General features: G+C 41.5%; 1 protein-coding gene across 5 annotated transcripts in view; it reads right to left on the minus strand.

Annotated features, from left to right (window-relative positions):
- Positions 1–17041, minus strand: part of LOC109920608 (cAMP-specific 3',5'-cyclic phosphodiesterase 4D-like) — a 997263-nt gene that overhangs the window by 82841 nt on the left and 897381 nt on the right. For all 5 annotated transcript variants that reach the window (XM_048595692.1, XM_048595700.1, XM_048595706.1 and 2 more), the window contains 3 exons: positions 15762–15798; positions 14650–14726; positions 8671–8720 (listed from right to left, as the gene is read on the minus strand). In XM_048595692.1, coding sequence (XP_048451649.1) covers positions 8671–8720; positions 14650–14726; positions 15762–15798 — 164 coding nt within the window. The remainder of the gene's footprint in view (positions 1–8670; positions 8721–14649; positions 14727–15761; positions 15799–17041) is intronic.

The following is a 17041-nucleotide window of genomic DNA, read 5'->3' on the forward strand; positions in this document are numbered from 1 at the left end:
TCTAAGAAAGGAAATACTGGCATTGAACTGGGTTTAGAGGAAGTTTACAAGAATGATCCCTGGGAAGAGGTTTTTGTGATATGAGGAGAAGTTGAGTACTCTGGGTCTATACTCAATGGAGTTTCAAAGGATGTAGAGGAATCTTATTGAAACTTTCAGAATATTGAGAGGCTTGGATAGAGTGGACGTGGAGAATATGTTTCCACCATAAGGAGAGACTTGGACTTGAGGGATCAGCCTCAGAGTGAAGGGATAACCCTTCAGAACTGAGATGAGGAGGAATTTCTTCAGCCAGAGGGTGGTGAATCTATAGTACTCATTGCAGCAGGTTGTGGAAGCCAAGTCAACGAGTGTCTTTAAGACAGATATAACTAGGTTCTTGATTAGTAAGGGGGTCAAAGCTAACAGGGAGAAGGCAGTCAAATAGGGTTGAGAAATATATCAGCCGTGGAGCAGATTCGATGAGCCAAATAGCCTGTATCTTATGATCCTTATATTGCCTCTTCCTTTTTTCTGTTTCTCTCCTTTATCATCTCTTAGTCTACTCCTTGCTCTATGATTATCTTTCTCTCCATCTTCCTATGAAATAACTGATCTCCTTTTCCTTCCTAACCATTTTCCTCTGCCTTCCTTTCTCCCTGTTCCCTCTCTCCTCTGTCTTTCTTTCTCTCTATTTCTCCATCCTGTGTATCCTCCCAGATTTTCCTGAAACTCCATTTTTTTTCTTCGTCCTTCTTTCATTCCTCTCCCCTCCCTTCTCTCCATTTCTAGCTTCTTGCGATTCAATCTTCCTTGTAATCCTCTCCTTTCCCTTTTCTTCTCCATCCTCTCTCCTTACGCTTCCCATTTCCCCTGTTGCTCTCCTTAATCTTTTTCCTTATTTTTACTACTCATTCACCTGCCTTTCTGCCCACATATTTTCCCTTCCAATCTCTCTCTACATCTCTGCATCCCTACTTACCCCTCTCAATTTATCGCTCCATTGTTTCCCGCATATTCACTTCGATGTTGAATTCCTATCCTTTCTTCCATTCCCCCTCTATTGGCCCATTGCTTCCTTTTTCCCTTTCCTTTTCTGAGCTAATTCAATTACTAATCTAAATTCTGAATTCTGTATTTGGTTGTGACTCTTTAAACACCAAACATATATGATCTGTATTTATCTAGTCCACATCTGGCACGGTTTGACATATTCACGAAAGCACATTTCAATATAATTAGGGTTGAAGGACTTGTACAAATGAATAAATAAATGATAGAAAGTCACGATGGACAAGAAATAACAATTTTGCACAGCAAAATACTGACTAGACACCAATTGGAAATTCCACAGATTCTTTCCAACAGAACAATAATGGAACTCTGGAGAAACAGCGTTAATGTGATCAAGATTTTCATGACCCTTTAGCTGAAACTGCAGCAGAAGACCGAGAATGCAACTGAAATTCTCCCTCCTCCCCCACCATGTCCTCTTACTGTTACCGTATTCACTGATCACCACTTGTCAAATAATTCCTGGAATAGTAATTTGGAAATAGTGATCCCAATACTCTTCTCACCCCTAAAATTGATATTTTTCTTTGCTTTCTCTATGAAATGAACTGGATGATCTAAAGCAATGCTTTTCCTTCAACGCCAATTTTTGAAAAATTCAAGAAGCATGAGCATCAGGGTTAAGTTTCACACTGTAGCAAAGATCCATATCTATCATGATGATTCAGGGAAGAGGTGAAACTCGACTGAAGTCTTTTCTAACACGGTCCCACAACTTTTCCAGAAACCAGACAGATTCTCCACCCAGCCCTCTGAAATGTTGGTATTCTATTGTCAGACATCAGGTGCAAGAGGAGAAAAAAATGGAAAGAAAAGAATGTATTAGAATCACAGAGTCATAGAGGTATACAGCACAGAAACAGGCCCTTCGGCCCAACTTGTCCATGTTGACCAGGTTTCCTAAACTGAACTAGTCTCATTTGCCTATGCTTGGCCCATATCCCTCTAACCCTTTCCTATCCACGTAACTATGCAAATGTCTTTTAATTATTGTAATTTTACCCGCCACTACTACTTCCTCTGGCAGCACATTATATGTATGCATCACCTTCTGAATGAAAACACTGCCCTTCATGTTCCTTCTAAATCTTTTCCCTCTCACCTTATCCCTATTCCCTCTAGTTTTGGACCCTCCTACACTGGGAAAAATGCCTTGGCTATTCACTTTATCTATACCCCTCATGATTTTATGAACTTGGTCATCCCTCAACCTTCTATGCTCCAATGAAAAAGGTCCCAGCCTGTCCAGCCTTTCCCTTTAACTCAAACCTTCCAGACTCTGTAAAATGCTTGTGAATCTTTTTGCACCCTTTCCAGTTGAATAACATCCTTCCTTTAGCAGGGTGACCAGAACTGTACACAGGCCTCCAAATGTGGCCTTACCAATGTCTTGTATCACTGTAACATGAGTCCCAAGTCCTGTACGCAATGCTCTGACTGAGAAGGCAAGCGTGCCAAATGCCTTTGTCACCCCCCCTGTTTACCTGTGACACCACTTTCAATGCACCCCTAGGATTCTCTGCTCAATAACACTCCCCAGGGCTCTAGCATTAACTGTGTAAGTCATGCCCTGGTTTGTCCTTCCAAAATGTAACACTTCGCATTTATGTGAATGAAACTCCATTTGTCATTCCTCAGCTCACTGGCCCAGTTGATCAGGTTCCAATTGTACTCTTTGATAACTTTTTCACTGTGCACTACAACAACAATTTTGGTGTCATCTGCAAACTTACTAACCATGCCTCGATATCCCAACCCAAATCGTTCATTTAAATGAGGGACGACAGAGGACCCAGCACTGACACTTGTGGCATGCCACTCGTCACAGGCATCTAGTCTGAACAACAACGCAGTACCACGATCCTCTGTCTCTTACCATCAAGTTCAATTTTGAATCCAGTTGGCTGGCTCGCCCTGGATCCCATGTGATCTAACGTTACTAGTTGGTTTACCATGCGGTACCTTGTGGAAGGCCTTGCTAAAGTCCATGTAGACAACTTTTACCACACTGCCCTCATTTATCTTCTTGGCCATCTCTACAAAACACTCAATCAAATTTGTGAGACATGATTTCCCATGCACAAACCCATGCTAACTATCCCTAATCAGTCGTTATCTTTCCAAATGCATCCAATCCGGTCCAACAACTTACCCACCACTGATGTAAGGCTCATTGGTCTGTAGTGCTCTGCTTTTCCTTGCAACCTTTCTTAAATAATGAGTTATTTATGAGTCATTTATTGTCACATATATCTAGAAAGATACAGTGAAAAGTGTTTGGTCGCCACAGTCCAGTAACATTTTGAGTTACAAAAATAATAAGAAGAAATTACATAAATAGAGTTTATCTTCTGTACAAGGGGTCTTCAAACACGGCTCCAGGGCTTCTGCAAGGTCTTTGCAAGGTGTCCTGGGCCTCAAAGAGTCCCCATGCTTCAGGTCTACTGCAGCCAGGTGTCCCCGATCCAGGCACCACTTCCATCACGGCCAATGCCCCACTAACATCATTCCAGCTTCCTCACAGCAATCACAAGATAAAGAAAAGAAAAAAAAAGAAAGAAATGGAAAAGGAGAGAGGAAGAAGGTTGAGGCCAGTCTGGAGTGGGCAGGCTCAGGAGTTTGAACACTATCTGCCATGCCAGCGCTGCCACCTAATGGCACAACATTAGCCACATGGCTGCCGATGGTACAAGCATTTCCAACAGGGGTCCCACTATTTTTTCCATAGCTCCCACAATATCCTGGGTTATACTTGATGAAGTCCTGGAGATTTATCTACCTTTATGCTTTTTAAGACCTCCAGAACCTCCTCTTCTGTAAGGTGGACACTTTTCAAGACATCACTATTTATTTCCTGAGTTCCCTAGCTTTCATGTCTTTGTCCACGATAAATACTGACGTGAAATATTCGTTTAGGATATCACCCTTCTCCTGTGGCTCCACACAGAGATGTCCTCAATGATCGTTAAGGGGCCCTAGTTATTCTTTTGCTCTTAATATTCTTGTAGAATCTCTTTAGGTTCTCCTTTATCTTATCTGCCAAGGCTTTCTCATGTCCCCTTTATGCCCTCCTGATTTCCATCTTAAGTGTACTCCTATATCCCTATACTCAAAGGACTCGGTTGATCTCAGCTGCCTATACCTGGCATATGCCTCCATCTTTTTCTTGACCAAAGCCTCAATATCTCTTATCCAGTGTTCCCTACTCCTGCTAGTCTTGTCCTTCACTCTTATCAGGAATATGTTGGCCCTGAACTCTCCTTATCTCGCTTTCCAAAGCCACCCACTTGCCAGTTACCAAGGAATATTCTTAATAAAAAAAAAAGAAGCAACATTGTTTTCACCATTTTGTCTTTTTATAAATTCACCATCTGGTCCAGACTGTGAAAAATACTCTGGGATGTACTCAAAAAGTCAAAAGAACAAATAGCAAGCTCTGCAACTAGTAAGATCACTGTCAGATCACAGCTGTAACACTGTGAACAGGTTTGAGACCTTACCTAGGGGAAGATATACTTGCATTGGAGACTGGGTTGATATGAGGCATGGATGGACAGTCTTATGAGGAGCAGTTGAGAATATTGGGCCTGTACTAGTTGGAATGTAGAAGAATGAGTGGCAGCCTTATTGAAACATATAAGATTCTTAGAGAATAAAAACCAAGAGAACTGCGGATGCTGTAAATCAGGAACAAAAACAAAGTTGCTGGAAAAGCTCAGCAGGTCTGGCAGCATCTGTGAAGGAGAAAACAGAGTTAAAGTTTCGGGTCCGGTGACCCTTCCTCAGAACTGATGGTGGCTGGAAAACGTCAGTTTATATGCAGAAAATAGGGAGGTGGGTGGGGTAGGGAGTAAACAATAGGATAGAGCCTAAAGAGAGAGAAAGACAGTTGGACTGACAAAGAAATTGCTAATGATCAGGCTGGGAGGGTGAATACTTGTTAATGGGAGTTGTTAAGGTTAATATTCACCCTCCCAGCCTAATCGTTAGCAACTCCTTTGTCAGTCCAACTGTCTTTCTCTCTCTTTGGGCTCTATCCTTTCGTTTACTCCCTACCCCACCCACCTCCCTATTTTCTGCATATAAACTGACGATTTCCCAGCCACCATCAGTTCTGAGGAAGGGTCACCGGACCTGAAATGTTAACTCTGTTTTATCCTTCACAGATGCTGCCAGACCTGCTAAGATTCTTAGAGAACTTGACAGGATAGAAGCAGAAAGATTATTTCCACCTGTGGGAGAGTCTAGGACCAAAAGGTATAATGTCAGAAGAAGGGGTTGTACTTTTAAGATGGAGATGAAAAGGAATTTCTTCTCTCAGAGGGTTGTGACCCGATTTGAATTGATTCAATTTATTATTGTCACACGTACCTAGGTACAGTGAAAAGTTTTGTTTTGCATGCAGTATAGGTAGCTCATACAACACAAAGTGCATAGGGATAATAGAATAAATTGAGGAATACAATGTGACAGCTGCAGGGAAGGTGTACAAAGAGCGAATGTGAGATTTGAGTTGTTCATTCAGAAGTCTAATAACAGTGGGGAAGAAGCTGTTCTCAAATTTGTTGGTTTGCGTGTTTAAGCTTTTGTACCATCTGCCCAATGGAAGAGGTTGGAAGAGATTATAACCAGGGTGGGAGGTGTCTTTGACGACGTTGGCTGTCTTCCCAAGGCAGTGAGAAGTGTAAATGGAGTTGATGGATGGAACATTGGCCTGCATGATGGACTGGGCTGTGCTCACAACTCTGTAGTTTCTTACAGTCCTGGGTGGCACAGTTACCGTACCAAACCATGATGCATCCGGACAGAATGCTTTCTATGGTGCATCTGTAAAAGTTGGTAAGAGTCTTTACTGACATGCTGAGTTTCCTTAGCCTCCTGAGGAAGTAGGGGCGCTCTTGTGCTTTCTTGACCGCAGTGTCAACGTGAGTGGACCAGGACTGATTATTGGTGATCATCACTCCCAGGAACTTGACATTCTTGACTATCTCTGCCTCAGCTCCATTGATGTAGATGGGAAAATACTCTCCACCTTGCTTCCTGAAGTCAATGGCCAGCTCTTTCGTTTTGCTGATGTTGAAGGAGAGATTGTTATCTTTACACCAATGCCACCAAGCACTCTATCTTTGTCCTGTATCAGAAAACAGAATCTGTCTCGTCATTGTTTGAAATCCAGCCGACAATGGTAGTGTTGTCAATGAACTTGTAAATGGAGTTAAGATGAATTTGGCCACAAAGTCATGACTGTACAGGGAGTACAGAATCTGTGGAATTCTCTACTGCAGAGGGCTGTCAAGACTGGGTCTTTAAATGTTTTCAAGGCTGGAATAAATATTTCAACAGTAAAGGTATCAAGGGATATGGAGAAGAGGCCGGAAAGTGGAGTTGAGGATTATCAGATCAGACATAATCTCAACTAAAGACTGAGCAGACTCGACGGGCTGAATGGCCTATTTCTGCTTCGATGTCTTGTAGTCTTATCATTTTAATGGCAAATTAAAAGGAAGACAGATTTCAAGTTAGAAGATCTTCCCCCGAAAGTTGCGACTTTACATCACAATAATTGGAGAAGGCAATAAACGAGACACAAAGTTTGCGATTTCAAGCAGCATGCCCAGTCTTGCACATAGGCCTAGAGTTACACCACTCCACCTGCAGGTTCGACACTGGGTGGGTACAAGTAAAGTCCAGTAAGCAGCCTACCTGTCATCTATCCATCTTCCCCTGAGCTTTTGCAGACTAGTGTGCTGGCATCAGACTGTCCACCCACCCTTGGGCATTTGAACAGCCAATAGATGCCTAATCCTGCCTCTGCCAGTGTTTCACCTGTGGCAGGAGGGAAGCACACCATGGGGAGATCTGGCAACTTTAGCTGCATTGGCTGGTATTGGGCAAGACGCCTGTCTTCTTTGGAGTTACACTGTCACTTTAACTCTCCTTCTGGCCTCTTGATTGGCCCACTGTAATGCCCTGCTACCTGCCCTCCCCTTACCAACACACCCACTCCTGGATTTCATTGTCAGTCTGGGCTCTTCAGCTTTGAAGACTGCTTGTTGTCTCAATGAAGGCCACCACTCTAGTCTGGCGTTGCTGGGATGGCAGCGTTGTCAGTCAATCAGATTGGCCAGTAGCTCTCTAAGGTGGGCTGCATCTTAGTCTTACAGAAAAGTGAGTTCCCAGCATTAAGTTGCTCTGCAGCAACTGTTATTGTCATGGAAACACTTCCACCCTCACTGCTCCCTTGACTTTTTACTGGGAGACATGGGTAAGATGGTGTAAAATTCAGCCCATAGTTTAAAATGGAAGATTCGAGCAAAATTCTGGAAGCTCTTTTTATTAGATAACTTCAGCTGAACCGAAATAAAAATTCGCACTCACAAATTGTGCAATATGTTTCATTAAGATTTGAAATAAGACAGTTCTCATCATAAATAGCATCGTTACACATATTTAATTGTACTACTTAAATGTGAATCCAGATGTAGGCTAGAGAAGGCTAAAACAATCCCACTAACAGATTGATGTATATCCTCAACGCAAAGCACAGGAAATGGGTCTAAAACAGTTAGATTCTTCACCCGCAGTTGCATCCTCGCATGATTTCTTACCTTTTTTAATATTTATGTTATTTTTTCAAGAACTTTCTTCAGTAACTTATTAAAGTTTATTTTCCTTGCAAGAGATAGCCTGTGTCTGTCCCACCTCTGAAATTCACAATGGGAACTGATTTCCAGCACTCCTGTGGCAGTATCATCCCTAAACACATTTGAACTGTTTATCAACGTTTCTCTTTGATAGAATAACTTCAGTTTAAAGAGACATCAATTGATATCAAGTTAGAAATCAAGTTAACGCTTTCATCTTTCAATTTCAGAAACCATTTAATTCCAGCAAATGAAAACTTACCGCCCATTTTCTACTTCAGGTTGCATGTTAAATATTTGGTTTGCCCAGCAATGAAAATGATGTACTTTTGCAAAAATTTCATGGGAACTTAAAGCACAGAATTTTAAAGGACCACGTGGATAGAGGTGTTCAGTGGAATTGACGTTGGATATTTTTAGCAAGGAGGTAGAACAGATGAATTGAGCCAAATGCTATGCTGTGAAACATTTTTGTTCCATACTGCAATGGTATTTAAAAAATAACAAGTTACACAGTGTTAACAGATTGCAAATGACTTATGGTTTCCTAATGTCCACTCCTTCATTTTTATTTTGCTACTCAACCGCAGATTTTCCCATGACATGTGCTATTTGCCAACAGCTAACGACCTGTTCTCAAGCTTTTGACAGAAAGTTAACGATCAGATATAAATATTTGTACAAGAACATGTTTTCTTACTTTTAAGTTGCCCACTTTCCTCAGAATGCAAAAAGACATCTTTTCCTGTGGACTGTAGCAATGTCACTTTAGCCTATTGCCACAAGACATGCAACAGTTATCTGTCCTTAATTTCCTGGCTGACTAAGTAAAGCATAAGAGAATTTCAGGCATGGACCTATATCCACCAGACCATACTGCAGACAAGTATATCAATACCATGCTCCAGAAAACATGTCATTTGGTATAATTCACGTTGTTGAAGCTTTAAAAGTGAAGAAATGAATCACTCACCTGTAAAACTTGGCTTATTCATTGGTGGTTGGTTACACATTGGTGAGCGCCTGTATCATTAAAATAAATGCATCAAGTTAGAATTCCAGTAACACCCTTACTGCCCTCACAGGTTAAGAGGTTCCAGACAAATGTCTGAGAAATATTGCCTTTTGCATACTAATATTAAAAAAAATTGTGCCTAAAGAATCAAATACTACCAGTTGATATATCTAAAGATAATTAGTCAATCTTTACCTTTAAAAATGCTTCAATTCAAAAAGGTGTTGATTATTTAACGTATTTTAACTGTTGTTTTATAAATTGTTAAACAACAACGGCTACATATTTTTAGGAAAAAAGTTGCTTGAAATAGGAAAAACATGCGATAATTATCCTTGCTTTGCATTGTTGGAAGTTAATAGAACAAGAGTACATTAGTTGAGTGCAAGATATGTTATTCAAGTATTTACATTTTTTTAAACTGATTTTCTGATGTGGTAAAGTTCTCATTTAAGAGCCCAGTACACTGTGTTTCATGTATTCAAGATGTCTCTGTAGGAAGCTCACATTTCTAATGGCTAAATGACATACGCTTACTTCAGAAGAGTATAATTGCTTGAATAAATCTACTTGTTGCCTTCAGAAACTCAAATTGTTGATCCAGTATTTGGAACAGCAGGGGTCGCTGTGGTATGTGATAAATTCTGGCTGGTACTTACACAGTACCAATTAATACACTGCAACTATGTCCCGAAGTAGCATTTCCAACATTTAACTTTATGTCATATATTTATGTCTCAAAGATATCTCAAAAATGGATAAATAGATATTCATATATAACAATACAGATGGGTATACATTAATCAAAAATAAAATATGTTGCTGCTCTAATAGGGAATTATAACATCATTTAACTCAGTTCTGGATAATCAGGCAGATCAAGTAAGTCATTAAAAGTAATGTTGACTTCATATTATTGTGTAAAACAGGCACTTGTTAGTAGGCGATTTGCATCTTTTCCAATTTTTTATTTCAATAGCTTCAATAAAACTAAATTTCAGAAAATGTGTGAAATCAGTTGATTCTGCCCCGGAATGATGTAGACATTGGTGAAAGAGTTAGGGCAATAGCCTGAGATGGCTAGTGAGGAGGTTTTCAAAATCGAGAGCAAAAGTTCCCATTTTCTAACCAAGAGTTGAAGGACAAGACAAAAATAGGAAGCCTATTTGCATACATTAGAAAGTATTAATATCTCATTATTACTGAATCTTGCATTGTTGATGTACAATTTTCCATTGTCCTAGCCATCGGATAGAAACTAGATGGTGTGAAGTCCCAACTTGAAAGTTCGGAGCAGTTAATCGGTGATTCCAGCTTAGCACTTGCTCCCACGGACTGCCTTTTTTTTTATTCGTTCATGGCATGAGCGTTTATGAGCCAGCATTTATTGCCAATTCCTAATTGCCCAGAGGGCAGTTAAGAATCAACCTTGTACCTGTGGGTCTGAAGTCCTATATAGGTCAGACCAGGTAAGGATAGCAGATTTCCATCCCTAAAGGACATTAGCGAACCAGATGGGTTTATCAGACAACTGACAATGGATTCATGGACATCATTAGTCTCTCAATTCCAGAGTGTTATTGAATTCAAATTCTACCATCTGCTCTGGCGGGATTTGAACCCCAGTCCCCAGAATGTTACTGGCTAGCGATAATACCACCACGCTGTTGCTTCCCCTATTGGACAGCCGTCACCAACATATGCCTCATGTGTAAGAATGGCATACATTCTCTATCCACATACCATGGCATAAGACATCTACCAGCCTCACCATATCCTCATGTCATATTTCCAATGAACTAGCAACATGATTCTGTACTTCAATGCTGTACCTTTGAAGCGCATCAGCACCTTTAATTGGATTGTTGATTCCAGGACACTTCATGTGCAGGAACAGACACCCACCTCATGGATTCAATCAGGGTGCACCTCAAAGATCCTCATTTGCTCTCTTACTGTGCACTCAGTTGAGAATTTGGGGAAGGGTTTCTTCCTGTGAGCTCTAGAGCATAAATGCACACAATTTTTACAGCACTCACCTCATTAACTATGCACCACCCCTCCACAGTGTTGTTCTCATGCTATCTTATGCACACCAGATGTAGATGTGTTAGCTGGGATCTTCTGGGATTCCTACCACTGACACTACTGCACACACCTCATGGTCTAACACTCGCACAACTGCAGACGTGGTGCAGACTCAATGGGCCAAAGGACCTCTCCTGTACTGTATGATTCTATGATTCTGTGCATGCAGAATCTTCCCTCAAACATTCTCAAATATCCTACCCCTCCAAACCATTAAACCTGCAAGTCCACTTGTGACACCTCATCATTTCTGTCTCCACCTGCACCGCCATTAACAGCTGTAACAGCCACTTTCGTTTCACTCACTCCCTACTCTTGTCCCACTGCAGAAGAAAACTGCCCACAATAAGGCAGAGGGGGCAAGATGATGGCGGGTGCCAGATCCTCACCTGCTCACCCCCTGCTTCCTGAAGTAGGCAAGGACAGTGACCACTCATGTAGCGATGCTGAAACCTCCATGTCCTGGCAACCAAGTAAGATTTATTGTCAAGTGCTGTCTCGCTCATTACCACCACTGTGATTGTAATCTTAATGTGCCAAAGCTTCTATCCCTATTGTGCAACTCATTCCCTCGCTCGTCCCCTACAGGCACCAATGGGATTCACATAGCCTCCATCATGAAGGAACTGCTCCTCCAGCCAACATGGCCTCTGTAACCTCTCAGGAAGAACCTACAATTCCTTCAGAGGATGCAACAGCAAGGCCATCTCCTGCACCCTGGACCAGCTCAGACACCGACTGCTTGGCGGGTTCTGTAGCCAGATAAGAGTAGGAAGTGCGTTCTGCTGGGCACATCACAGGCACATCCTGGCAGTTGATCGAGGAAGCAACGCTGCAGGTCGCCAACATGCAGCGATCACTGCGAGAGATCAGGCGGCTGTTCAGTCACAAGCAGGAGAGAACCACATCGTCGTAGCCGCTAATATCACGGTCAAAAATGCAAAGGAAACTGGATGAAAGGGTGGACGAGTCCACCAATATTATCTGTTTTGTGCTCACTCCAACATGTGCGCGTCCTACTGTCTCTGTAGGCAGGTTGCTGCTTAACATGGAGAGGCAGGCCTAGCAGAATGCTCATTGGTTGTTGGAGATGCACACCACCGCATTAGCCACCAACAATAAAGCAACAGGATGATGAGACAGAAACAGAAATTGCTGGAGGAACTCAGCAGGTTTGGCAGCGTCTGTGGAGAGAAAGGCAAGTTAATGTTTCAGGTCCAGTGACCCTTCTTCAGTACAGACGATGAGAGACCTTGACCTCACTCCTTTCTCACAAGGTGCCAAAAGATACCAGAGAAAGAACCACTCAGACAGGCCACTCAGAGTCTCCTCTCAGGACACTCCAGAGAAATACCCAACTCCTCCACTTCCATACAGAATGTGAACCTCAACCGAAAGGAATTTCAAGCCAAGGAGGGTGAACCTACTTTTGGCCTGAATGGCTGTGCTCTCTAGCCACAAATACACTGAGGATCATCTGCCCAAAACTCCAAGACCTACTGGCTCTACTACAGGAAAAGATCCATCTACCCCAGTTGCAGGTCCCTGCATTGCATCCAGGTGTAGCGTAGTAGGCAGGAAAAGAACAAAGGAGGTGATGTCCTTTTTGATCAATGTCTTCATTTTCCTACATGGTACAATGCTGCAGCTGTCCCAGATCCTCACTGTCCATCACATCACCTCTTTGAATGTTGCAGTTGTCTGGAGCACAATGTGGGAGGATTATGTGTCACACTGTACTTGTACTGCACTGCAATGTATTCCCAGACCTGAGCAAGCATGGGAATCTCAAGTTGAAGGGACAACTTATGGGCCTCAATATCCGCAGAGGAAGGAGATGTTACACTGCACAGATACTGGGTCTGATGACGCTGCTCTGACCCCTACCTGTGTACTGTAGGTACTGCTCTGCACCTCAAATGCTTCAGATGAGATAGTTCTGTCACAATGCGCTGGGACAGCCTCATTCAGCAGCATTATTGCGCCTTCACTCATCTGGTGGACATTCTATTGAAGGCTGTGCGTCTTTTGCACTTTCTTCACAGCATGAGGGCACCTTTTGCGTTTGACAAAATCCTACGTTAAGAGATTAATGTGCAAGGTTAAAGCACATGGGATTGGGGAAAGTCTATTAAGATGGATAGGAAACTGGCTGACAGAGAGAAGACCAGAGTAGGAATTAATGGGTCCTTGTCAAATTGGCAGGCAGTACCCAGTGGGGTGCCACAGGGATCGGTGCTGGGATCCCGGCTGTTGACTATATATATACTAATGACTTGGATGAGGGAACTAAATGTAAAATCTCAAAGTTTTCAGATGATACCAAGTCGGGTGGGAGGGGGGACTATGTCAAGGATGCAGAGATCCTTCAGCGTGATCTGGACAGTTTGGGTGAGTGGGCAAATCAATGGCAGATGCAGTATAATTTGCATAAGTGTGAGGTTATTCACTTTGGAAGCTAAAACAAGAAAGCAGATTATTACCTGAATAGCTGTAAATTGGGAGGGGGGAGTGTGCAGTGGGACCTGGGTGTCCTTGTGCACCAGTCGCTGAAGGTAAGCATGCAGGTACAGCAGGCAGGAAAGAAGGCAAATGGTATGTTGGCCTTCATTGTGAGAAGTTTCAATACAGGAACAGGGATGTGTTGTTGCAGTTATACACGGCCTGGGTGAGGCCACACCTAGAATATTGTGTGCAGTTTTGGTCTGTTTTTCTGAGGAAGGATGCTCTTGCTCACATTGGAGTGCAGTGAAGGTTTACCAGGCTAATTCGGGGGATGGCGGGTCTGACGTATGAGGAGAGATTGACTAGGTTGGGATTGCTTTCACTGGAGTTCAGACGAATGAGGGGGGAATCCCATAAAGGCTTATAAAATTCTAACAGGACTGGACAGGGTAGATGCAGGGAAGATGTTCCCGATGGTGGGTGTGTCCAGAACCAGGGGTCACAGTCTGAGGATTTGGGGTAGATGATTTAGGATGGAGATGAGGAGACATTTCTTCACCCAAAGAGTGGTGAGCCTGTGGAATTCATTACCACAGGAAGTAGTTGATACCAAAACAATGAATGTATTCAAGAGGCAGCTAGATATAGCACTTGGGGTGAATGGGGAGAAAGCAGGATTAGCCTACTGAGTGGGCAATTAACCATGATCGTGAAGAATGGCAAAGCAGGCTCAAAGGGCTGAATGGCCTCCTCCTGCTCCTATCTTCTATGTTTCTATGTGACCCTAAGGCAGGAGTGCCACTCACTTCTGTGGCAAAGATTCAAAAGTGGAGTGAAGCAAAAGAATGGGAACTCTCAGAAGGAAACGGGCAGGCTACAAAACAAAATTACTGCTGTAATAGGGTGAAACAGTGCAGTGTTTCTTTCAAGGTCAACTTGGAGACAGTTCTCCATGGCAAACCATCTAAAGATTGCAAAGAAATTAACTGGTATCATTAGCAACATGATGCCATCTTAATCTTTACATTGGATGAGCCCTGAGACCATTCTGATACTCATGGTCCAGGTATGACAGCAGCTACTGAAATATTCTCCAGATCTGTGGCATTTTCAATCTGCTCCCTTCCAGCCTGTCACAGCTGACTCTCAACTCATATCTCTCTGATTAATGACACCTCGATCACAGCATTGTTAAAAACTAGCTGCATATTATACACAGTGACAAGGCAATTTTGACTTTCCATGGCAGAATAGACTTGTATTATATCTGAGGGCATAATATATTTGTGAACTTTTAATTAGTTAGCTGTGCTTGATAAATCAAACAATCTGCTTCTACATTAGAACATTCTTTAATATCAGGTCTGAAAGCCAAAAAAGTTATTCAACACCAATGTAACTTACTTGCTACTGGATGCTCGTTCTTGCAAGTTGGTTAGAGTGGCAAAATTGTTCCTTACAGTGCGCAGGCTTGCTAGCACCTATAAATATATAATTGTGAATGTATGTACTAAGAAAAGAAAGACATCACATATAATACTTTAAAACTTAGATCAGCTTCACTTTACAATCTTTAGGAGTTTCCTCAAATGGTCATAAATCAGTCCTACTCAGTAAATTCAGCATTTGCTGAAGGTAATAACTCAGAAACACACTTTCTAACCTTAATACAGTGCAACAACGTGATATGCTAAATGGATATACCAGCAACGCATTTAGTCAAACCTGTTCTGCCTAAACCAAAAAGTAATCTTGCTATAAACTGAAATCCATCAAACTCTAGAAGAATAAACCACTAATCTATTAACTGTAAAATTTGGCAAGAGGAATGTCTTTGTCTGGATTAGCTGTTTGCAATTTACTTGCCTTTCTTTATCCATTTATGTACAGATTAGGTAAGGTATTGGGACCTGATGGCTGTGCAAGAAAGGAAAATTTCCTTCTGTCACTGCTAAGTGGAAATTCTGTGTGTAAATAAATTGGAAAACAAGCAACTGATACTGGTTAACTAAGACCTTTGTGTAAAATGGATGCATTGATTTTCTCACTAACCACCGGCTTCTCTCCAACTTGTGCTACATCACCAAGTTAACTGTACATGGCCCACTGAATACAATATGTATTTAAATTTGTTCTTATTCACATTAAATCAATGCAAGACTGTTATCAGTCATCAGAAAGTGTATAACTCCACCTACTTTTGACTTCATGACAGTTAATGTTTCACAAAAGCATATATTAAACCCACACAATATTATAACCTAAACAAAACACAAACATGAAAAAACTGGTTATTTTATGTAATCAGACAAACAGCTGAAATAAACCTTCCTATGATAAATTGGAGCCTCAATTGAGAAACATTATGCGTTGTCACTTAATTCGGAATTGTTAGAAAAATATTCTCTGCAATACACACCACTCACTGAAGGTGCTTAATCATTTGCTCTCAAAGACTGCTTATTAAGTGATTCAGCTGAGTAACTGAAACCCATATGAAACATAATATAACTTACCTGTGCAAAAGGGGTCACTATTAGGTCATCTCCATGGCTGCAAAATATGAATAGATTAATCGTTATAATTTACCTTTTATCAACATAGATTGCAGCTGTTAAATAACATTTGTGCTAAGCATAACATATAGAACAATTACTCATTTAAATACTTTTAATTTTCCATGAAATATTATGTGAAATATTAATTCATACAATACATCTGGCAATTGAACCATAGTGCCAGAAACTCTAAAACACCTTGCTTCGATAGCAATCTGAACTCAGCTGACAGGTATATATGCTTTAATATCTTACTTTCAGCACATTCAATCATAAGGAACATTTTATGGGGGAAGCTGCGATGCTTGTAGCACAATATCCATAAGATCAGAAAATGTAGAAGCTGAATTAGGCCACTCAGCCTATTAAATTTGCTGTGCCATTCAAAAAGATTATGACTGATCTGATAATCCTCTACTCCACTTTCCTGTCTTTTCTCCACAATCTTTGATTCCCTTCCTGATTTTTACATGCAGAGAGTAGTGCGTGCTTGGAACAAGCTGCCAGAGAAGGTGGTGGAGGCTGGTATAATTACAACATTTAAAAGGTATCTAGATGGGTACGTGAATAGGAAGGGTTTAGAGCGATATGGGCCAAATGCTGGAAAATGAGAATAGATCAGTTTAGGATATCTGGTCAGCGCTGACAGCTGGACCAGATCTATCCTGTCAAGCTGCCTAGAGTTTTGTATGTTTCAATAAGGTTGCCTCTCATTCTTCAAAACTCTAATGAGTACAATTCCTTATCAGAAAATCCCACTGTGCTCAATCTAGTGAACCTTTTCTGGACTACCTTCTAATGCCAGTATATATTTCCTAAGATAAGGAGACCAAAACTGTACATAGTATTCTAGCTGTGGGCTAATTAGTGCCTTGTATAGTTTTGGCAATATTTTCCTCTTTTTATACTGCATTGCCTTTGAAATAAACATTCCATTCACTTTCCCTATTACGTGCTGAAGTTGAATGCTAACTTTTTGCAATTTATACATGACAATGTTCTCAAATTGCACTGTGCTGCAGTTTTCTGCAGTCTTTTTCCATTTAAATAACGTTCAGTTCCTCCAGTCCTCCTGCCAAAGTGCACAACATCACATTTTCCCACTTACAAAGTGGAATACCAAGGCATGTACCATCTGCAAGATACACTGCAGAAATTCACCAAGGATCCATAAACAGCATCTTTCAAACTCACGACCACTTCCTCGAAAAAGGACAAGGCCAGCAGATATATGGGAA

The sequence above is a fragment of the Rhincodon typus genome, chromosome 1 (genome assembly GCF_021869965.1).
Source record: "Rhincodon typus isolate 14 chromosome 1, sRhiTyp1.1, whole genome shotgun sequence".
NCBI lineage: Eukaryota > Metazoa > Chordata > Chondrichthyes > Orectolobiformes > Rhincodontidae > Rhincodon > Rhincodon typus.